The 25,000-nt window shown below is 42.8% G+C and overlaps 1 protein-coding gene across 3 annotated transcripts in view; it reads right to left on the bottom strand.

The window, feature by feature from the left end:
- The window catches only part of LOC147027433 (histone-lysine N-methyltransferase SETD1B-like), a 163,312-nt gene that overhangs the window by 109,916 nt on the left and 28,396 nt on the right, over positions 1-25,000 (bottom strand). For 2 of the 3 annotated variants that reach the window (XM_085876816.1, XM_085876817.1), the window contains exons 3-5: positions 20,025-20,123; positions 3,645-3,755; positions 3,171-3,330 (exon numbers count right to left, since the gene is read on the bottom strand). In XM_085876816.1, the coding sequence (XP_085732942.1) occupies positions 3,171-3,330; positions 3,645-3,755; positions 20,025-20,123 (370 nt within the window). Of the gene's footprint in view, positions 1-3,170; positions 3,331-3,644; positions 3,756-8,824; positions 9,871-20,024; positions 20,124-25,000 lie in introns of those variants that run through there. The other variant, XM_085876818.1, reaches the window with a different exon arrangement.

Genomic DNA, 25,000 nt, shown 5'->3' with positions numbered 1-25,000 from the left:
AAGCGGTGCAGCAGGCGGGTATGCAACAAGGCTGTGAAGACCAATTAAAATTTCGTCCATCGGACCAACGGGCTCACTCGTATATTCAAATGGTTCCAAATCAGGTCCATAATTCACGTCTCCAACACCTTCCCCACAAACAACTGAAGTCAAACTAACAGGTCTATAGTTCCCCAATTCTTCTCTGGATCCTTTCTTGAATAATGGTGTTTCATTTGCTACTCTCCAATCCTCCGGTACCTTCAATTATGTCATCGACTACCATTGGGGATAAACGTTTGCCAACTCAAACATCATCGGTAAAGTGGTGTGGCAGCCATATTGGATAGAAAAACGAACCTTATCCGTTCAATGTGATACTTTATATATGTGATTGACTCAGCAGTTTGAGTCTCGTTTTAAATTTATGACTTCATCGGTCATGTGGTCGGGCAACCAGATTCGATTGAATTTTAAAAACTCTTCAATGACATTCATACAGTTTCGCACTCATCGGATCGGGGGTTTGAGAGAAAAAGACTTTTAAACGCTTTATCTTCAATCCAATGTGGCTTCCAGGCCACGTGACCGATGGCGTTTACATTTTCAAACGAGAACAGCACTCGGTAGGAGCCGGATCCAGATCCGGATTTTCGCCAAAATCGAATCAACTCGTCCTTGTCACACACACACACACACACACACACACACACACACACACACACACACACACACACACACACACACACACACACACACACACACACACACACACACACACACACACACACACACACACACACAACCTGTCCACCAACTTTGGGCCGAATCCGTCCGTAACTTTTTGAAATATCCTGCTCACAGACAGACGGACAAACAGGGGTGAGAACATACTGTAACCTCCGTCCAACTTTGGTGGCGGAGGTAAAAGTCACAATACTTCATATACAGTGTTCTTCACATTAAACTTTTTTTTTTCATTTCAGTTTCACATTTATTTTCAATGTTGAGGATAAAAAGTGCATCGTCAGATATCTTTGGAGTTGCTTTCCCTTTCCCCTGACCTGCTCTCCTAGCATCAAGTCTTTGGATTCTACATTATTTTGGAGTCGTGTGTCGTTTCCTTTTACATCTAATCTATATGTTACAAAAACTCTCATCTTGTATATACAGTGGGGAGAACAAGTATTTGATACACTGCCGATTTTGCAGGTTTACCCACTTACAAAGCACGTAGAGGTCTGTAATCTTTATCATAGGTACACTTCAACTGTGAAAGACGGAATCTAAAACAAAAATCCTGAAAATCGCATTGTATGATTTTTAAATAATGAATTTGCATTTTATTGCATGAAATAAGTATTTGATACATCAGAAAAACAGAACTTAATCTTTGGTGCAGAAACCTTTGTTTGCAATTACAGAGATCAGACGTTTCCTGTAGTTCTTAACCAGGTTTGCACAGACTGCAGCAGGGATTTTGGCCCACTCCTCCATACAGATCTTCTCCAGATCCTTCAGGTTTCGGGGCTGTCGCTGGGCAACACAGACTTTCAGCTCCCTCCAAAGATTTTCTATTGGGTTCAGGTCTGGAGACTGGCTCGGCCACTCCAGGACCTTGAGATGCTTCTTACGGAGCCACTCCTTAGTTGCCCTGGCTGTGTGTTTTGGGTCGTTGTCATGCTGGAAGACCCAGCCACGCCCCATCTTCAATGCTCTTGTTGAGGGAAGGAGGTTGTTGGCCAAGATCTCGCGATACATGGCCCCATCCATCCTCCCCTCAATACGGTGCAGTCGTCCTGTCCCCTTTGCAGAAAAGCATCACCAAAGAATGATGTTTCCACCTCCATGCTTCACGGTTGGGATGGTGTTCTTGGGGTTGTACTCATCCTTCTTCTTCCTCCAAACACGGCGAGTGGAGTTTAAACCAATAAGCTCTATTTTGGTCTCATCAGACCACATGACCTTCTCCCATTCCTCCTCTGGATCATCCAGATGGTCATTGGCAAACTTCAGACGGGCCTGGACATGCGCTGGCTTGAGCAGAGGGACCTTGCGTGCGCTGCAGGATTTTAATCCATGACGGCGTAGTGTGTTACTTATGGTTTTCTTTGATACTGTGGTCCCAGCTCTCTTCAGGTCATTGATCAGGTCCTGCTGTGTAGTTCTGGGCTGATCCCTCACATTTCTCATGATCATTGAGGCTCCACGAGGTGAGATCTTGCATGGAGCCCCAGACAGAGGTAGATTGACTGTTATCTTGAACTTCTTCCATTTTCTAATAATTGTGCCAACAGCTGTTGCCTTCTCACCAAGCTCCTTGCCTATTATCCTGTAGCCCATCCCAGCCTTGTGCAAGTCTGCAATTTTGTCCCTGATGTCCTGAGACAGCTCTCTGGTCTTGTCCATTGTGGAGAGGTTGGAGTTTGATTGATTGAGTGTGGACAGCTGTCTTTTATGCAGATAACGAGTTCAAACAGGTGCAGTTAATACAGGTAATGAGTGGAGAATGGGAGGGCTTCTTAAAGACAAAACTAACAGGTCTGTGAGAGCCGGAATTCTTACTAGTTGGTAGGTGATCAAATACTTATTTCATGCAATAAAATGCAAATGAATTATTTAAAAATCATACAATGTGATTTTCAGGATTTTTGTTTAAGATTCCGTCTTTCACAGTTGACGTGTGCCTATAATAAAAATTACAGACCTCGACGTCCTTTGTAAGTGGGAAAACCTGCAAAATCGGCAGTGTATCAAATACTTGTTCTCTCCACTGTATGTATGTATGTATGTATGTATGTATGTATGTATGTATGTATGTATGTTCCCGAAATACAGCCAAAACGGTACACAATAGTGCAAAAACTTTAGGGCTACCTTACTCACCATTCGCCTGCGGTGTGCAGTATCAAGTTTCGTTCAAATCGGGCAATGAAAAAAATATTAAAAAATCAATTCCCGATTCAATCAAGTACTCTTCGGGAGAATTTTATCAATGCAAACAACCTCAGTGGTATAGTTCACTGGAGCTATCTTTTTTTTTCCTTATCTTTTTTTTTTTAAATGATTTTTTTTAATCAACCGCTGTCACAACGGGAACCCAACGGGTTCACGGGTCATCTACTTCTCACTATAATCCCGATTAACGCTCGATAGACGGCACATCCTCACCCTTCCTCTTTACGACTTACCCCGGGGATCAAGCACGACCGAGATGATGCTACCCATAACCGAGGTTCCTTGCAGCTTGGCGACAGCATCTCGCGCTGCATGCACTGTGCTGAACAGTACACGTGCCAGTCCAAGGTGTTTGCGAGTGCGCGGATGGTACAACACCTCCACAAACTCAACCTGCAGGCACCCGGTGAGGCGAGTGAGTTTGAGCCTCCATGAAACATCACATCACATCAGGAAGAGCATGTGATGCGTATTCAAAACAAAAACAACAACAAAAAACAGACATTCATTTATTGTAGATTTTGATGCATCAATCAGATAACATTTCCTGTGAATTTAAACCTTTTCTTTGAGCCCTTGTAGCTCATTGTACTGCAAAAGCTCATCTGGATCCCCCGCCCCTTCCCTCACAACCATAGGTTTTCGGAGAATACACAAAATTATGGGACCAGTCTAACAATATCCATGAGCAACATTCAAACACTGACCTCTCCAAACTTGTCACACATATTCTTCAAGAACCCATGACGTACGTTGTCATTGAGGCAAGCAAATGTCACCTCCTTGGGTGGTACAGGACCCACATAGTTCTCATCAACCTGCCATCAATGAAATTAAAGAGAACATTCATGTGAGAAAAGGATGCATCAGGGTGGGGTCAGGAATGCTGATAAGGTAAAAAGGAAAAACCAAACTTTTGAACATCTTATAGGGAAACTAATTTAAGATATCAAAAATAGAACTATTAGATTAAATCATTATCAAGAAGTCGGTGGACTTTTTATGTAGCGGTAGCCTGTACACTCCATTGGCTCAACACAACGTAAATCCTCAAATAAATAAATACACCGAGATAGAACATATAAACCCATCAATTACCTACCCATCATCTGCGGAGAATTCCCCGTTCAATAACACTCACTAAACTTTGGGAAATCATCGCTGAACAGGAAAAATGAGAGACCCAAAAGTTCCCGTTCATCATTCTTACTATTATTATTCTTTTCTGACAGCTGAACTCAAAATTGGTTAAAGCTACAAACTTGGTTTAAACACCAATCTACTGCATTTTATAGTGGGAAGGTGTAAACTGATCGAAATTTTAATAACGTGAAAGGATTCCACGAAGAGTACACAAAACTCCATTCCTTTGTAAAGGAATAGGAGGGGGAATGAGAGGGGTGGGTGGGACTACAACTGTCAATCAGCCTGATGGGGGCGGGGCCGCTAGACACATTTGCCCAAGGGCCAATCAGACAGACTTGGCTGTGGTTAAAGGTGGAATAAACTCGGCAAAAATAAAAACTTGACACTCATTATTTGTCAAATAGTGTTTAGAAACTTTTCTTGAAAGAGTTCTTGTTGTGATTATGGTTAAAGTCATTGTCGAGGGCATTACTTCACACATTCATTCTACTGGTCGGGCCTACGTAGCACGTAACAGAGCACTGCATGCTAAAATCGCGTTTCCACGTGACACAAGTCACGTGGCCTATTGATACACCTGCAATTGATCTCAAGGTAGCAGAGGAGAGTATCATCTCAGAAAAAACAAGGTTTCATGGTTAATTATTCATTAATTTGCAATGCCACGACTGTCAAACATTCAGTGTGAACGTGCCATTGGCATGCGGAATACGGGAACATCCGTCACTGACGTTGCGAGGGTTATGGGATGCAGTCGACAGACCATCCATAACCTCCAGACACGTCTCCATCAAACTGGCACCACAGCTGACCGCCCCTGTCCTGGTCGACCACGTGTTACGTCACGCGCAGAAGACCGACAGATTGTCTTCCGTCATTTGCGTAATCGGTTTGTCACTGCCACATCCACTGGGAATGAATTGTTTGGAGGTCGAGTGACTGCCCAAACCATTCGAAATCGCCTGCGCTCTGCTCGTCTTCATGCACGGCGGCCATATCGTGGACCAATTCTAACCCGTTTCCATCGACGCCAACGTCTTCTTTGGACACGACGGCACCTGAGATGGACCCAGCGAGATTGGAATAGGGTTGTGTTTAGTGACAAATCAAGGTTCACACTAACTTTTGCTGATGGAAGGCTTAGAGCAGGGGTCAGGAACGTTTATGACTCAGAGAGCCATTAAAGCAAAATATTTGGAAATCTATTTCAGTGAGAGCCATATAATATATTTTAAGACTGAATTCAACTAAATGTGAGTATAATAAACCTCTGAATTTATTCTTTTAAATAATGTTGTTATAATACTCACCATTAATGGGACTTCTGGTGCTGCATGGATTTGCTGATGGCTTTGCAGCCTGGTTGGTACTTGGTGAGGTTAAGCTTCATGCAAGCGTTGAGGCTTTCATCCGTTAGACGTGATCGTAGGTTGGACTTGATGTTTTTAAGATGTGAGAATGACTGCTCACATGCATACGTCGATCCAAACAAGGTCAATACAGCAATACTCACACGCTGCAGTGTGTGGTATGTGACAGGAAGCGCGTTCCAAGTTTTGATAATCAGCTCGTCTTCGGGTTGAAGTTTTTTCATTTCTGTCCACATGTGCTTGCTCGCCAACTCTGCTTTCTGTCGTGCGATTCTTTCCAAATCTTCATTCAGTGACTTGAACTTATTCACCCACATGTCTGAGGCCTTCAGGTCAGCCACTTCTGCTTCAAAATCTCTGACGGAGACACCAGGAATGTAACTCAGGTCGGCTGTGTTCAGTGAACACTCGTTTGGATGGGTGATGAACTTAAAAAGACGAGTGTGCTCACGAAATTCTCCAAAGCGTGCTTTGAATGACTGTAGGAGACTGGATGTGAAGCCAGCTAACTGGTGGAGATCAAAGTTTTGAGTGGGCTCACTTGCTGTGCATGCATCTTTAAATTGTCTCAGTTTTTCAAAATGTAGTAAACGACCTGTTTCAAGATCCATGATAAAGAGCTCCAGCTTGTTTTCAAAAGCAAACACGGCTTGTTGAAGGGATAACACTGTATTTCCAATGCCTTGCATTTTCACGTTGAGCTCGTTCAGATGTTCAGTCATAGCCACGAGATAGTAAAACTTGAGGAGCCACTCAGTTTCGGCTAGCTCAGGATGCTCAATCCCTTTCATTTCAAGGAAAGTCCGGATTTCGTTCAGGCAAGCCGCAAAACGGCTAAGCACCTTCCCTCTTGACAACCAACGCACATTGCTGTGCAAAAGCAGACCGTGACAGTTATTTCCAACTTCATCCAGCAGTGTTTTAAACTGGCGAGCATTTAAGGCTCGGGCAACAATAAAGTTGATCACACGAATGACCAGCGACATCACTTCGCCAAGCTGCCCATCACACATCTGAGCACAAAGTGCCTCCTGGTGTAGAATGCAATGGAAACTTAGGATGGGTCTATTTTCATGTTCACGGAGAAGCGCCACAAATCCTTTGTTTTTCCCCACCATACACGGAGCACCATCAGTACACACCGAGATAAGTTTATCCATTCGTAGATTTTTTTCTTGAGCGAACTCCATGAAAGACTTGAATAAATACTCACCTCTTATGGACCCTTTTATTGGCAGAACAGCAAGACTTTCTTCGCGCAGTGTATCACCAGCAGCATATCTTGCAATCACACTGAACTGCGACAAATGGCTTACGTCTGTTGACTCATCCAAAGCCAGGGAAAAGAACGGCGCTGTATTTATGTCCTTCACTTGCGTTTCCTCCACTTGGTTTGCCATCATGATGGTACGCTCATGAACAGTTCTTGCCGACAGAGGCATGTCTTGTATCCGTTTGATTATCTTGTCTTTGTTCGGAAGATCATCAAAAAGTTCATTGGCTACATCCAGCATGAACGTTTTTGCATACTCGCCATCTGTGAATGGTTTTCCGTTCCTCACTATTGCTAAAGATCCAGCAAAGCTGGCGGAATTATAGTCACCTTGCCGGGTCCATACGCGGAGTTGCTGCTGGCTGGCTTGCACCCTGCTCAGTAGCTCTTGGCACGCTTTCTTTCTGCTGTCTCCCACAGGGTATTTTGATGCAAAGGTAGCATGGCGCGTGTCGAAGTGCCGCTTTATATTCGACCGTTTCATCGATGCAATTTTGTCATTGCAAATTAGACACACCACAGAACCTGATCTCTCCACAAAGGCGAATTCTTCGGCCCATTCGTCCTGAAATGTACGATACTCCTCATCTTTTTTTCTTTTCGCCATCTTCTTCGTCGAAGGGTTAGCTTTGAGCAAATGAGAGAGAGGGAGATGTTGACCCAAGTGAGTCTGGCTGGCCTGCGCACGGGCTGACATACTCGAGAGGTGCGGCGCGGCCGGCCGACTCTGGGATGCTGTCGCCTCAGCGGTGGCGCGTGATTGGTCGAGATGAATTCCGTGACGCGTCTCGGCGGCGGCACGTCATTGGAGGAACCGAAATCACGAGTCGCCTCAGCGGTGGCGCATGATTGGTCGAGATGAATTCCGTGACGCGTCTCGGCGGCGGCACGTCATTGGAGGAACCGAAATCACTACTCGCGTCGGCCGCATGACTGGACGAAACAAAAACCGCTTCAGACAATTCGGAGGTGTTTTATCTTCTCTCCTTCTGCCAAGTTCAGCCCTGCACGTGAATGAAGCACGACACCATTCAAACTATAGGTAAAGCTTCTGCGAGAAATATTGGGCTTTCCAAGTTTCAAACTCCAATTTTATCTGCGAGCCAGATGCAATCATCAAAAGAGCCATACCTGGCTCGCGAGCCACACGTTCCCGACCCCTGGCTTAGAGTGTGGAGAAGACGAGGAGAACGCAATGCCCAGTGTTGCGTACAGGAAGTGGATCGCTTTGGGGGCGGTAGCGTTATGGTTTGGGGTGGTATCAATGGTCATGCTCGATCCCGACTCATTGTCATCCAGGGAAACCTTAATGCGGCAGCATACAGGGATCAGGTGCTCGTTCCAGAGCTTTTACCATTCATGGCAGCTCATGGCCCAGGTCTGACTTTCCAACAGGATAACGCCAGACCTCATACGGCCAATTCAACAACGAATTTCCTCACGGACGCTGGCATCAATGTCATGGAGTGGCCCTCAAGATCTCCTGACCTCAACCCCATAGAGCATGTGTGGGATGTGTTAGGCAGGCAGCTCCATCAAGTAAGGAACCCTCCACAGAACTTGCAGGAGCTTGGTGCCATGTTGGTACAAATATGGCGGCGCATTCCCCAAGCTGTGTTCAGACGCATCATCCAATCCATGAGGAGATGTTGTATCGCAGTTGTGAACGCCCATGGAGGACACACCCGATATTGACATGATTTCATTAAGTTGTGACTCACAGTTTTTGATCATGGACATTGTCATCGCATTTCCGGTGGAACCGATTCCATGACAAACATGATCTGTATGCGATAGCATCTTTAATGACAAGAGAATTGAATACAATCGTTATTTCAAACCTATTTTCCAAAGTGTTCAAATTATTGACTTTGAAACGAGTGTAAAGTTTTTATTTTTGTTGAGTTTATTATCAGCCCTGTCTGTGCAGGGCAGTCACAGGGTCAAATCAACAGCACCAACACACACACATATTTCTATAAAGTATGTATGATTTAGAATGTTAAATCGTCTATAAGGTATGTACAGTACCACTACAATGTGAGCACATTGATAAAGTTTGTACTACAACATTTGTAAATCAGTAGTATATACATACATATCAGTAGTAGGCACGGCACTGGCAGAGCGAAGGTGGCACAGATGGATGCACAGGAGGGTTTATACTCGAACCGCATGACAAATACACGGACACAGCAACTTACAAGGAAATACAAGGAAAACAGACACAGGTGGAGGTCATTCAGCCCATCATGCCTGCACAAACACCATACTAATTTATCAACACAAGATCCAAAGAAGAAAATGCCAAAAAACATTTATTATTATTTATTTTAAGTTTTTGTAGTTTTTGTATTTTTTTTTCTTCTTCCCATTAGGGGAAGGGGCATGGGGTTGGTTAAAAACACACCACATCAACCACACAACACCCCTTGACGAGACCCCCACCAACAGCACTCCGTCCACGTGCACACAATCACCCATCAAGTCTCAAACTACCTAAAAGTCCTGCCAACATCCCTATACCCCTCAATCTCCATAACTTCCAGGTACCGATCTAATTCTAATTTAAACTTATCTACGTTTTTGCTGCCACTACCTTTCCAGGGAGGCCATTCCATGCATTAACTACTCTGAGTAAAAGTCCCCTGCCTTACTACCATCTTAACTCTTCTCTCCTTCACTCTCAAGCTATGGCCCCAGGTCCTATCAATGCCTACTCTGTTGAATAATTCACCTGTACTTATTTTATCTATACCTTTCATTATCTTAAACATCTCTATCATATCTCCTCATTTAAAAAAAGACATGTACATACATACTGGTGGGGTGTGCTTACACATCGTGTCAGCATACAAACAGTGCTTCCCCATTGTCTCGGCTTGCTCACCTGCATTTGATTTTTCTTTTCTTTTTCATTTATTTATATTTCAATTTATAGATACTTTCCGATGGTTCGAGGATTTTTCCTCGTGTATCGACATCAATGTCTTTCGGCACACAAAATTATCGTGCTTCCCCATTGTCTCGGGTGACTCACCTGCATATTTTTTCATTTCTTTTTTTCATTTATTTATATTTTCATTCATGTTGGCCGACGATTCTGTGATTTTTTTTTCCAGTGGAATGGCTTCAATGTCCATCAACATGCAAAATCTCAGCTTTCTTAGTCACCCAGAAGGCACCGATCTTTAATCGTCAGTCAGTCAGTCATTCAGTGGTTCGCAAGAGCTTTATATAATTTATATAATATATATATATATATATATATATATATATATATATATATATATATATATATATATATATATATATATATATATATACACACTAATAAAGGTGTGTGTGTGCATGTGTGTGTGTGTGTGTGTGCATGCGCGCGCGTGCGTGCGTGCGTCCTCCATAACTCCAAAACGACAAAAACCCAGCATCCTGAACCTTTGCATGCATACTAAGAAAACTCCAAGGAAGTGTAAGAGTGAAAATTTGTGTTTGGATTAATTAAAACATCCTTTTTGAAGATAATTAAAGACCTTATTTAATTATATCCTTCATCAGGCGATCCTCGGCCACCTTTCTCTATGGGGTCTTAATGCGTTTTCTGGGTTATCTCGCTGGGGTCTGAAGCCACCATGTTTTTTGGCCTGCTCAACAATGCCTTGACTGGGAACAGGCCACAACATTTTATTTACGATAAAGTCATATTTTTCACTTTCCTCACTCGTATTATCAAATGCCTGTTCATCATAGCTATGAATCGCTGGGTACATTGCAATGCTTATAAACACAAGGAGACGCCAGCGTTCATAGCTTTATTTCATTTCCGCACGTGTGATAACCAAGAGAATCTCTTAAACTAAGCCGTATTACAAAATTTAACACCCAGAATTGAACTTAGCAGCAGTTCAGACTCCAAAAAAGGTGTTCATTTGTCCAATTTGACCATTGCTTGGGCATCTCCGGGAGGTGTGTAATATGACGAATCATTGCTTGCCAAGCCAGCCATTCCAGCCACGACGTTTCCCCTTTTTGTACGATCTTCCATTATACGATCCGTCACTTCGGCATAGATAAATACAAATGAAAATTAAACATATCATTTTTAAAAGTTTCTTCAACCATATTGTGGAGTGCGTGGTGAAGCCACTTGGTGCGTGTTCTTGAAGCTTCAATGGCAATACCACGGTTGATAGCGGAGGAAGGGAGGCAAAATAAATTATATGATCACAATGAGTAAAAAAATGTTTTCAGTTGCTCTGAAGTAATGAATCGCCAAATCACGGCAGGAAAGCTGAGAGGGACGCATGGTCGCTCGAAGCTGTGTCGCCCGGGTTTGAATCCCGACCCAGCTATAAACTGTTATCCTGGTGTTTCACAAGCAAGGTGATTCATCAATGTGTGTGCTGTCTCTCGGATGGAAGTTAAACTGGGAGTCACATCTGCTGGAATCCCTCTCCCCCTCCCCCCTCTCTCCCCTCCCTCGCCACCTCTCCATCTCTCTCTCTCTCAAACCCTCCCCCTGCAAAACCTCCCCTCTCCCTCTGTTAAGAGAATGTAACATGTACAAATCAGGTTCAGTGTGAGCCAACCGAAGGGGTGCAAAGGTCGCTGCATGTACAAGCATGCATGCATGCAGGTAGACGTTTGCTGGGTAGATAGTATGGGTATTAAATGCTCCCATCCCAGGTGAAGTATCCATATGCAGGTTTCAGAAGGTGGAACGGAGTCCTCTCAGGGTCTCGAAGTATCCACCTCCATTTCGGGAAGGGCGGTCACGAATCATAAACCAAGGTGGAAAGTTTTGTTCCGAGGGCCCTTTTGAGGATCGTCACTGAGCCCCGGATAGCTTCCAACTGCAGTTTGTTTGTAGTAATATTCTCAGGGATGGTTTTAAGATCTCTGTAAGGTTCTTCATCATCATTACCGTTGCTACAATGATCACTGGTACAATTTCGGTTCTATTCAACTTTCGAGATCTTTTCACTTCATTTCTGAGATCTTGGTATTTAGTCATTTTCTTGATTTCTGCGTTGTTTACACCAAAATCGCTGGGAACTGAAGTGTGTGTGTGTGTGTGTGTGTGTGTGTGTGTGTGTGTGTGTGTGTGTGTGTGTGTGTGTGTGTGTGTGTGTGTGTGTGTGTGTGTGTGTGTGTGTTCATTTGGTCATTAAGCATAGCATATCATTCTCTTTGCTAACCCCACCTCCTCCTAACCTCTTTGCTAACCCCACCTCACCTTTCTCTTTCCCGCCCGTCCCTCCAAGTGTCTGTCTCTCTGTGTCTGTCTCTCTCATACAGACACACATCCGTATGTGTCTCCATGTCTCTCTCTCTCTCTCTCTCTGGAAGGGGGTGTTCTGGACATGCATTTTATAGGTGGACTTGAAGGAAAGTGGGGAGAGGGTGAGGAGGAATGGTCCCCTTATGCCGGCATTAGTCCAGGATTGAATGAAATTGGATATGTTAAAACAGCACGTTCACATGGGTGATACTAGACAACGTCCGGACACCGCCCAGAGACGTCCATGGGGTTGGAGGGGCTTTGAGAGGAGATAAGCATGAGGGAAGGGGAAGGGAAGGAAGGGTGTTTTCCTTCAGTCGTCAAAAAACAAACTGTGCCAGTGTTCCTGCCTTCATTTAATATCCACACTTAAGATAAACTCCAGAATGGCTCACCAGACCCAGCTATAAACTTTACAGGTATGACCGCCTATCCATGATGAACAAAAAGTTCCCCACCATTTTTGACGTAGATCACATGGTTTGGCAGCCATATTGGGTTGAAGGAAACTATTAAATAATGTTTTATCTGAAACCGCTGCATTAATCAATGTGAAATGTCATAATTAGGATCTAGTAAACATGCAGAATATATGTTTTAAATTTCAACCTGTGGAAGAAAAATAATTATATTCATGTACTCTCAATTATAATTGTTGCTGGTACTTTATATATTTAATTTTTATGCTATCGTCGAATTGGCTGTCAGTAATGTTTCCCTTTACCCAAGAGTCTTTTGACCTACATATTGATAAAAGGAATATCTTACTATGAAACAGGGTGACCTGGTTGATAGCACTGCAAACTTTTGCCGCGATTGTGTCATTCTCTCCCTTCCACCCAAAGTGGACACGTATTGCAGTTTTGAGTTATTTTGCCTAATGCTTATCATCTAATCCTGTAGTTGAGTTGCCAAATGTCTCACCCTCCCATTATTTGGAATGTCAAATTGTATACAAGAAGAATTGCTTCGGGCTTCTGTTTCAGTGGAGTCCATTCGAATGTTTCAGTGAATCATTCAATGTTCTTTCTCCGTATATATGACATTAAAGATTCTCCCTTGGTATGCTGATCCAACTTGTGGAAATTGAGTTATTTTCTACCACAAGCCCAAACGGCCACATGATTTGGCAGCCATATTGGATTGAAGGAAAATATTTTTAAAATGTTTTCTCTGGAACCGCTGCATCAATCAACATGAAACTTCACAATTATGATCTAGTAGACATGGAAAATGTATGTTTTAAATTTCAACCCAATTGGCCACATGATATGGCAGCCAGAATTATTTAATTCTTTTAATCCGAGAACTTTTAGAATTTTTTGTTTTTTGAATAAGGCTCATTTGGCTGCGCCTGGATGGGTTCCAGGATAGAGGAGTAGCAATTCAATTGATGGAACGTGGCCTGTTCCGGGGTCCATTACTTGTCAGCCTCGTTGTATTTGGGGGAGTCCTACTTTACCCTCTGCACCCATGGTGTCAACATTTATTACTTCGTTTTCAGGTTATTTAAACACAAATTCAATCAATATCGACTACATATTCAGGAAAAAGGGCTAACTACATATGTAATAAACAGATTGAATGTGGCATGTGACTCGGTCCATAACTCATCAATCTCGCATCGTAGAGGGATGTGTGGAGCTTCGTATGACTCAGGGGAGTCCCGATTTAACCTGTGGACCTATGGTATCAACATTTATTACTTCGTGTCCAGGTTATTTAAATGCCAATTTAATTGACGCCAACGATGTCCCCAGAGAGAAAGAAAAAAAAGGGATAACTGCTTACATATTAAATAGATTGAACACTCCATATTATTCGGTCCATAACCCGTCAATCCCGTGTTGTCAAAAACTCGTCAAAAACTGGACGTCTTGGTAGCTGATCATCACTGCCAGCAATTATAAAGTGGCAGTTCTCGTTTTTATTGATGCTTGTATATACAGGGTGACCATAAAGTCGGGAAACAGATAATATTATGTCATTATGTTACAGTTTGAAGATGTCCTTGACGAAAGACAAACGCGTTGAGGTGATACTGCTGAGTGGATGTGAGGGTATTCTCAACCCCCTTGATTACTTCTTCTGGGGTATGCTGAAGGCGCAGGTTTATTCAGTGAAAACCAGACACGAATCATCTGAGGCAACGCATCGTGGATGCATGTGTAGGGATTTATGGAAATGCTGCATTAATCCACCACGTTCATTGCAATTTTACACAGCGCATTGAACTGTGCATTTCTCATGAGACTTTATGTTTCAAGACTTTATGGCCACCCTGTATTTTAAAAGCAAAAGTACCCGTCCCCAGTGACGGGAAATGTGATTGGGCATTTCAAATCCTATCACTACAAACATCCTTCCTTCCCACTTCCCACTGACTTTCAAGGCTTGTTCTGGACCTGCTCACGACATCGAAAGGCTTGTTCTGACCATATCTTTTTGACTGGCTTGATGGGATTATCTTCGGGCATCATCTCGAGCTTGTTCATGAGCTCGAATGGAAGCATCTGAGTGAGCCATTTGTCTACGCACAGTGTTTTGGTCCCGTTCTTGCATTGTAATGGAATGTCGACGTGCCTGCATTCATTCTTTAGCAGCAGAATATTCTCATGATTTGTAGTCATTATCTTCTCAGCATGTTCTTTTTCGAACTCTCTCACGTTCTTGTTCAACTACAGTCTTTGCCACATTTGCTCTTCTGGCTTGCACATGTTTCCGAGCTTGCTCTCTCTCGTTCCATCATCAGTTTGCATCCCTTTCAGTGGCATGATTGGATAGAGCAGAAGGAAGAGTGGTTAAAGTATTATAAAGTCATAAAGCTGTCGGAGTGATAAAATTTTCCATGGCTAACAGCTTCTTCACGTGCGTTTGAATGGAATACATAACCATGCCAACGGTTTTTCCAATCAAGCAAATTGATGATTACCTTTCCAAGGGTAGATAATTGGGTGAAGGTAGAGGGCCAGGGGTTGGAGTTCAAAACTGCAAACATGTTTTTGGGCAGCAAAATACGCTGCCAGTGAAAGAAGAAGATGATGATGATGATGTAGTGTGTGAACGTACAAAGAAACACTCCGCTGGGACCCATATGATTAAGAGTCGCTACAAGGACGGTGACCTTACGCACTTGTGGCGCTACTATATTAATAAACAATTACTATTGATAAAAAGATGCATAATTATACAACAGCGCGATGTCGCCGCACTATAATAAAAGAAGACTGGATTGAAATTTTTTTTATTCAGCTTGGATTGATTCCAATTCCACTGGGCCTCAAAGGAATGATCATATATAGGCCGGAAAGCTTGAAGCCTGGGGCCTACACAAACTGTGTTCCTCAGAACGTCTGTGACACCGATGGGAACAACCTTCCGACATTTAATGATGCTTTTAATTGTCGCTTTTGGTGTTTTTACACTGAAGAGAAAAGTTACAGGGAACTCATGGCAATTTTGAATATAGCATTTCTGTTTCGAGCAAATTTACCTCATGTCCCGCTGAGCATGTCATTATATTATATGGGGTTTTTAGTAAACCGTTTTTTGCAGAATTTTTCTCCGATTGAACTCGAGGTTTCGACATTATTTAGGCCACGAGTTCCAATCGTAAAAATATTGAATCAGATTTCAATAAGCATATGCGATAATCTTGCCAGGAGCCAATCACATTGCACCTAGCATCCTCACACAGCCAATCAGCAGAACAGTGAACAGACGGACAGACAGCCGTCCTTGTCAAATACATATGTATATATATATATATATATATATATATATAGTTTTTATTGATACTTACTGATGTTATCATAATTTTAAAAAAATATTATTTTTATGCCTCGTGACGAAATCGCCAGAAGCATTATGTTTCTGGGTTGTTCGTCCGTCCATACGTACATCCATCCGTGCATGCTAATTTTCTCCATTTTCTCTGCAACCGCTTATCCGATTGACAAAATTTTCACCATAGGTGCAACTACGCATGTAGAAGGATTTGATGATAACTATGACGTCATAGGTCACGTTGTGTGGCATCCATGTTGGAAAAAAGGAAAAACTTTGGACCTCGTATCTCCGAAACCACTCAATTGAAAAAATTGAAACTTGGCACATAGCAAGTCCTCCCTATGGGAAGCAAGGGTGATTTTTTTAATTATGTCATCCGTGGCTTCGTTATGATGTCATAATTGCATATATCAAATGCTTCATCAGATCAGTATGAAAATTTTGGAGGGTCATCTTGGGCTAAATTGCATGATGGAAAAAAAATAATGTCATCAGTCACGTGGTTCGGAAGCCATATTGTTTTCAACACAACATCTTCAAAAATCTTCCTCTCCGAAATGGCTGAACAGATGGAGCCAAAACTTTACAGGTATGATCACCTGTTCATGAGGAACAAAACGTTCTCCAAGTATGACATCACAGCTCACTTCGGCAGCCATACTGGATTTACCCTCAAACCTTTAATAATTATTTTCTCCTGAACAGCTTGACAGATCAAGGGGAATCTTCACCCACATGTTTCCCAATCATTGGGGATACCAGGGTGTTAATGAATAGTTTAATAGGTCACATAGTCTGGCAGCCATATTGGATTCAACGAAAATCTTTGAAAAATTCTCTCTCTTGAACTGCTTCATCAAAGTGAAACGTCACAATTATGATCTAGTTGTTATGGGGAATATGTGTATTAAATTTCAACCTGATCAGATGCATGGTCTGGCAGCCAGAATTATTTAATATTTTGAATTTGGGTTCAGGGATTTAAATCAAACTTCGTACAAGTATGCACAATGATGCAATAATGTGAGCAGAGGCATATCTGGTGATGTCACGAGGTTCCCTTCTAGTTATATTTTAAAATCATGTTTTCACTCTGTATTATTTTTGGCGCAATACCGATAATACCCCAAAGGTGTCCTCATATTCCGCTCATGTGTAAGAAATAATGCAGTCTATAATGCATCTCCATGTAAATGATGGTATAATGACCCTTTTTGGCGCATTTTCAATTTGCACTCTTTTCCAGGAACGTATCCTGAGCGCAAAATGAGGGATTACTGCACGCACGCACACGTTTATTTACAGGACCACGTAGTATCGCCCGGACGTTGAACAAAGAGAAAACATATTTACTCAAAATGATGAGCTCTAATCGGTAGGTTGAGATATGTGGAGTGTCACTCTTGTGAATGATGTCACCAGCCAATCGCAAACAGAGACTGCTGATGGGGGAAGTAAAAAAAAAAAAAACACATCTGCCAACAAGCCCCTTATATCTAATGACAACTTTAAAAATAACAATCACATTATAAATTACTCTCTTCTGTTTCATTGTCTTCAATCCTTCCCAACACCTCCCCCCCCAGAGATGTCAACTAGTCACTTGAGAAAAGTCTAAAGTCAAGTCTCAAGTCTTTGAGGGAACGTCTCAAGTCACCATACTAATACTTCAACTTGTGTGAAGTCCCACATTTACATATAAACTGAGTACAGTACAAGCTACCAAGGAAATAAGACACATGGCTTTATTTGTTGCAATGTATGTTCTGGAAAGCTGTTTTACTGAGTTTTTAGATCCTCGTGGAGGACCTCTAAGTCTTACTCACGTTGTTGTTCTTCATCTTCTTCTTGTGGACTTTTTTGTTTCACAGCCTACAGTTTTCATCAAAACTTCCTGAAACTTGGCATATATATATATATATATATATATATATATATATATATATATATATATATATATATATATATATATATATATATATATGTAAAAAATACCCTGTGCAGACAGTAACCATCTCTGATTTTGAAAATTCCTCCGAGAAAAAAAAGTTATGACGTCAAAATATCTCCGCTAATGGAAATCGCCTAAAAAATTATCTCCGAAACTAGGCAAGCTTTTTAGCAGCGTCTCGCGTAGCGAAACGCTGCTCAGAGCTCGGCGTTGTTATTCTTCTTCTTCTTCTTCTTGTTCTTGTTCTTCTTGTGAAGACAAAACCTTAATCTCTAGGACTCAGCTCTTGTATATACAAGATCCGGACCTCCTTAAATACTGAGCACATGTACACATCCTCACATAGACGGTGCCTTTTTGAGAGCATCCATCATGAACTTTTAAGTATATTCAGACGTTTGTTTTAAAGTTTCGAAAAGTTCACGTTACTATTTAAAGATTATTCCATTTATAGTATTATTTATTTCGTAAATACACGATATATCGTAAATACGTAAATACATTATGACGGGTTTCGCTATTGGCTTAATCATGGCACGTGACGAAATATTGGAAGTTGTTGTTGTTGTTGTTGTTTCTTTAAAAAAAATAAAAACAATTTTCTTTTTAGCCGACAAAACCTTGAGGATGCTGCTCTTGGACACATTTGTCCTTGTTTGAACTCTGTTTGCGGGAATCGAACAGGGCATTAGCAGAGATGAATTACCGCACATATGATACATCACTATGATGTCATATCAATTTTTTATGACGTCATTCCTATTTTTTGACATTTTTGGTTTCACAACCCAGAGTTTTCATCGGATCTTCGTGAAACTTGCCAAGTATATGCAGAAAGCCCCCGCGCAGGCAGTAACCATCTCCGATTTGGAAATTCTTCCAAGAAAAAAAGTTGACGTCATAATATCGCCGCTAATGGAAATCGCCTATACCATTATCTCTGAAACTAGGCAGGCTGTTTGAATTTTGTTTGCGGGAATCAAGCCGGGCATTAGCACAGATAATTTATCGCAAACCTGATACATCACAATGACGTCATATTCGTTTTATGACGTCATCATTAAGAGGACGAGGATCTTAGCTCACTTGAGCTTGTTATTGAATAACTTCATACAGTGGACAAGTTTGCTTTGTTCCCAGCAAATATAATTATAGTTATATTTACTTCGTACCTGTCATGATTTGAAGAAAACTTGAACATTTGTACATCAGACTAGTCAGGAACCTTAGATTATGTTTAAATGGTTTACATGTAGAACCAAAGCATTCAATGCGGAATGGGAAAGGAGGTTTTAATCATTCACTTGCATATTTATTACATATGTTAAAAATGAAACGTATAACTTATTAACTTCAATTGCTGTCTTTTAAGATGTCATTCTTTTTATGGTTTATTTTCAAAAAGACAATTCATGATATAATTTACAATTATTGACGAAGTTTAAATAATCCAAGTCAAACGACGTATTTTAATGATCCCAAAATGTTTTTATTGGGTCGGGATGTGCACGGAGTTACCGATCAGGGGCCAAGTTTCCCCTGGGCCGAATATCATCGTTTGAATAAAGTTTTCCCACGTAGCCACGTTGGTAGGTTGTGCTTGTTGCTTGGAAATGGTGTGCTCTGTGCTGTCTGAAGAGTGGACACTCCCTTTAACCCTAGTGGCGAATGGTATGCGACCCGGTGGCCGTGAGCGCTGGCGCTCTGCACACGTACAAGGTATACATCGTCATTGACCAAACCTGGCACGGCCACGATGGAAAAAAATCATTCACGATTTATTTTAAATGCAGTTTTAATTTGACATTTATTCAACGATTATTTTCTGAACATGGTCAACAAGTCATTATAAACTCGTCGCAGGTAAGTTCGAAACTCGTCGCAAGTCCCCAGACACTTTTTACTTGCGCGCGCGCGCACACACACACACACACACACACACACACACACACACACACACACACACACACACACACACACACACACACACACACACACACACACACACACACACACACACACACACACACACACACACACACACACACACTTTTGTGACTCAAGGTCAAGCCACCGACACGAATCACCTCCTCTCTTCTCTCCCCCCACTAACCACTCCCCCCCCACCCCTACCACCTCCATCCCTTTCACTCCATCCCTCTCCCCAAAATAAAATCTATTTATGACCTTTCAGCATAAAATGTCAGTGTTCCTGATTGACTGAAACATGTATGATGACATCACATGTGTTACAGTGTGTGAGACAGTGCTCTGCACCTTAAACTTTGGTAGGGGTAGATCAGCCACGCTGGAACGTGACCAAAGTCGCCAGGTCCGTGGGTCACGCACCCCCGTAACAGGGAGGAAGCCAGCAGACTGTAAACATGAGGTAAAAGGTAAAACAGGTAAAACTTTACAGGTATGATCACCTGTCCATGAGGTGATATGAGGTAAAATATGACGTAAAACAGGACATAGGAAAGGGATTGTAAATAAGAAGCATAAATGAAGAAACACAAGTGGATGGGATCAGTATGTAATGCAGGTGTACAAGGTGATGAAATTGTGCTTGATCAGAACCAGATGTCACAATACATTGAGTCACAAAGGCACAAGTTAAAGTGAAGAAACAGTCTAGAATCGAGATGAATATAAACATTGAGGTAGAATACATCAAACTTATTCTAATTCATAAATCACTTACAATTAAGTCACTTCAACAGAAATATAAGGAAATTTTTCCACAGGTCGAGACAATTTGGCCCATCATACCTGTGCTTCATAATGTAATATCTCAATTTGATACAAAAACGATTTTGCACAAATAAAAGTAAAAGTAATTCTGAGAACCAATTCAAAACAAATGACCAAAATGCAATTGATGCACAGAGAGGTAAAAGCCAAATTCCAGAATGTGGTTATTTGGTGACATACGTTCCTAAATGTGGATATTTGGTGACATATGTTCCTAAATGTGGATATTTGGTGACATATGTTCCTAAATGTGGATATTTGGTGACATATGTTCCTAAATGTGGATATTTGGTGACATGCGTTCCTAAATGTGGATATTTGGTGACATACATTCCAAAATGTGGATATTTGGTGATACATGTTCCTAAATGTGGATATTTGGTGGCATACGTTCAAAAATGTGGATATCTGGTGACATACGTTCCGAAATGTGGATATTTGGTGATACACCTTCCTTAATGTGGATATTTGGTGATATACATTCCTAAATGTGGATATTTGGTGATATACGTTCCTAAATGTGGATATTTGGTGATATTGTTGTGGAGCCGGGTATCGGTTGCGAGCACGACCTCAAGGTGGGGTGGTATGGTCGACTCTACCGAACACCTGGAATCTAGATCGTACCTTTCGGAAAAATCCGAGGGTACGGGTCCCTCACCGGATCGTGAATCGTCAATAATTCCACCACGTGGTACAGGGTTATTTGCCAATCTTCAAAATACCTAGAGACCCACGTGGCAAGTTACCGAGTATTCACACCTTCGACGGCACTCGTACGAGTCGAGCCATTAGCGTGCCCGACCCGTGCGCAACCCGAGCGGATGGTTGCAGAAGTCCCATCGGTCCAAATGTACATTTACAGCGGCAACAGCCTTTATAATTCACCAACACGTGCCATGCTAAGCCAATGGAAGAAATACAGAAACAAGCTGACACATTTAACAAATTGGGAATTTATTCACAGTAATCGGGGAAACAAGGAAAGCACGTAAGGGCAGAGTTATCACGACTAATAGAGAATGCAAATTTACACACAAGCACTTAAACAATTCCTACTTAAAGACGGGCCCACACTCAGATGCACACCCAAAAGAAACGGACCCAAAATGGTCTTTATTATCCCTTCAGCTCGGAGGGAAGTCGAGCTGAGGGACGAGAAAGTCGCAGGCTACCTGGCCGCGAGTGCGCAGCTCGACGTCCGCACCTTCCCGGAGCACCAGTCGGCCAAGAACGGACCAAGGGCAGCCAGACGCAGACCACGCCAGCGACGAGATGCCTTTCGCCCAGCCTTGAGAGATGCGTTTTGAACGGGCGCGAATTCTTCCTCTCTCGCTCGAGCAGATCCACCTGATTATTTCCTCTCCATTCCTTTTATCGCTCTCGGGCGCGGTCCGCTCAGGCGTGGCCCGTCCTCAATGGGTGGGACACGACGCATTCCCTTACTTGGCGCGCAGCCAAGCGAATCGGTTCATGACCATATTTGGGAATGGAATCCAGTCCGCTCATCATTGGGTGGGACACGATGCATTCCGTTACTTGGCGCGCAGCCAAGCGAATTGGTTCATGACCATATTTGGGAATGGAATTCCATCCCCGAACGAATTCCGAACACACCCGCATACCAGCGAGCGTGCGGAGAATGCCGGGAGCAGAGGGTTGTCGCTGTGAGAGCGAAGATGGCGTTGTTGTTGTAGTTGTAGATGTAGTAGCCGTAGTTGTTGCTGTGAGTGAGGTAAAAATCCTAACTATCAAAATAACTCGCAGCGCATGTACATTTATTCACCCATTAAATGAGGGACGGGGACCCTAACTAAAAAACACATACTTACCGATATAACTGTTCTATAGGACCTGTATGTTGAGTGCTCATGGCTTCCAGATTCGTAACAATATACATTCCTAAATGTGGTTATTTGGTGACTCAAGTTCATAAATGTGGATATTTGGTGATATACTTTCCTAAATGTGGTTATTTGGTGATATACCTTCCTAAAAGTGGATATTTGGTGATATACGTTCCTAAATGTGGTTATTTCGTGATATACGTTCCTAATGTGGATATTTGGTGATATACGTTCCTAAATGTGGTTATTTAGTGATATACGTTCCGAATGTGGATATTTGGTGATATACGTTCCTAAATGTGGTTATTTGGTGATTCAAGTTCATAAATGTGGATATTTGGTGATATATGTATCTAAATGTGTTTATATGGTGATATACGTTCCTAAATGTGGTAATTTGATTTGGTCACATACGTTCCTAAATGTGGTAATTTGATTTGGTCACATACATTCCTAAATGTGGATATTTGGTGATGTACGTTCCTCAATGTGGATATTTGGTGATATACGTTCCTAAATGTGGATACTTGGTGATATTGTTGTGGGGCCGAGTTTCGGTGGCGAGCACGACCGCAAGATGGAGCAGTAGAGTCAGCTCCACCGAACACCCGGAATTTATAGGTCATCACCCCGGATAACTCCCGAGCCGATGGGTCCCTTATCAGACCGAAGATCGCCAATAGGTCGACCGTGTGGGATAGGGTCGATTGCCAATTTCAATTTACCTAAATACCCACGTCGTCCAAACTACCGGGGAAATTCACCCTCGGCAGAGCTCAAGTGGAACGAGCCGTTAGCGTGCTCGAACCGTGCGTAACCCGAGCGGATGGTTACCCAGGTCCGTCCGTCCAAATGCACAATTTTCCGCTTCCAAATTTCCCAACACGTACCGTGCTAAACCAATGAAGAAAACACAGAAACGAGCTGAAACATTTAGCAGGGGATATTTATAATGGGGGAGGGGGGGAAGGGAACACACAAGAATAGAGTTATCCGACTACAAAATGCAGTCAATGTACAAGCAAAAGTACTAATACAGTTGCTACTTAAAGACGGGCTCACACACAGACACACACTCACAGAAATGGACCCGTCGTGTCTATATTGAAGGCCTCCAGCTCGACGACAGGTGAGCGAGAGACCAGAGCCTATGCTTGGACCTGTCCACCTCATGTGGTCTTCGACGATCCGGCTCGACGGGACTCGAATCCGCAACACGATGACGCTCCAAGCACCAGGTACCACGCTCTCCAACCGGCCACGCACCAATCGACCAAGGCCAAGGAGAAGATCAGAGGCGACGATGATCCAACTTGGCGGGAATCGAACCCGCAACACGATGATGATGACCACAATGACAACGACCACGAACCTTTTACCACCAGGACAACCTTGCCTGGCGTTTCTTATATTCCTTTTTCCTCCGGGGTGACCAAATCGCCGTCTGAGGCGCTCTCCACCCTCATTGGACGGGGCGTCATGGGAAGGTCGCTCTCTGTGGCCATCTCAACCCACAATGGCCGGCGTGTCATGGTAACGCCACCTTCTGTGGCCATCTCAACCCTCATTGGCCGGTGTGTCGTGGGAAAGCCGCCTTCTGTGGCCATCTCAACCCTCATTGGCCGGCGTGTCGTAGGAAAGCCGCCTTCTATGGTCATCTCAACCCTCATTGGCCGGCGTGTCGTGGGAAAGCCACCTTCTGTGGCCATCTCAACCCTCATTGGCCGACGTGTCGTGGGAAAGCCGCCTTCTGTGGCCATCTCAACCCTCATTGGCCGACGTGCCGTGGGAAAGTCGCTTTCTGTGGCGTGATTGGACAAGGGGCACGCCCCCTGCCTTCCTGGGCGGAGTCCCGGTCTGAGGCGATGGAAATCTCCGCCCACGTACGTGGCCGAACACACGCGGGCGATGGCGGCGGTGTGTGGAGTGAAGTGAAGGAGGTTTGTTGTGAACGAATCTCCACAGCGCACACATGTAATTCCTGTTAGTCACAGGAAGGGGGCCCTAACTTTCAACACACACTTATTGATATAACTGTTCCATAGGGACCTGAATGTTGAGTGCAGTAAGCTTCCAAATTCATAACAATATATGTTCCTAAATGTGGTTATTTGGTGACATACGTTCCCAAATGTGGATATTCCTGTGATATGTGTTCCGAAATGTGGATATTTGGTGACACACGTTCGTAAATGTGGTTATTTGGTGACACACGTTCCCAAATGTGGTTATTTGGTGAAGTACATTCCCAAATGTGGTTATTTGGTGATACGTTCCCAAATGTAGTTATTTGGTGACATACGTCCGTAAATGTGGTTATTTTTGTGATATATGTTACTAAATATGGATATTTGGTGATACACATTCATAAATGTGGTTATTTGGTGATACAAGTTCATAAATGTGATCATTTGGTGATACAAGTTCATAAATGTGGTTATATCTTGATTCAAGTTCATAAATGTGGTTATTTGGTGATACAAGTTCACAAATGTGGTTATTTGGTGATACAAGTTCCTAAATGTGGTTGTTTGGTGATACAGGTTCCTAAATGTGGTTGTTTGGTGATACAGGTTCATAAATGTGGTTGTTTGGTGATGCAGGTTCATAAATGTGGTTATTTGGTGACACAAGTTCATAAATGTGGTTATT

The sequence above is a fragment of the Eptatretus burgeri genome, chromosome 4, assembly GCF_056783735.1.
Source record: "Eptatretus burgeri isolate ZD-2024b chromosome 4, Ebu_testis_v1, whole genome shotgun sequence".
Taxonomy (NCBI): Eukaryota; Metazoa; Chordata; class Myxini; order Myxiniformes; family Myxinidae; genus Eptatretus; species Eptatretus burgeri.
This window is presented reverse-complemented; position numbering and strand designations above follow the sequence as displayed.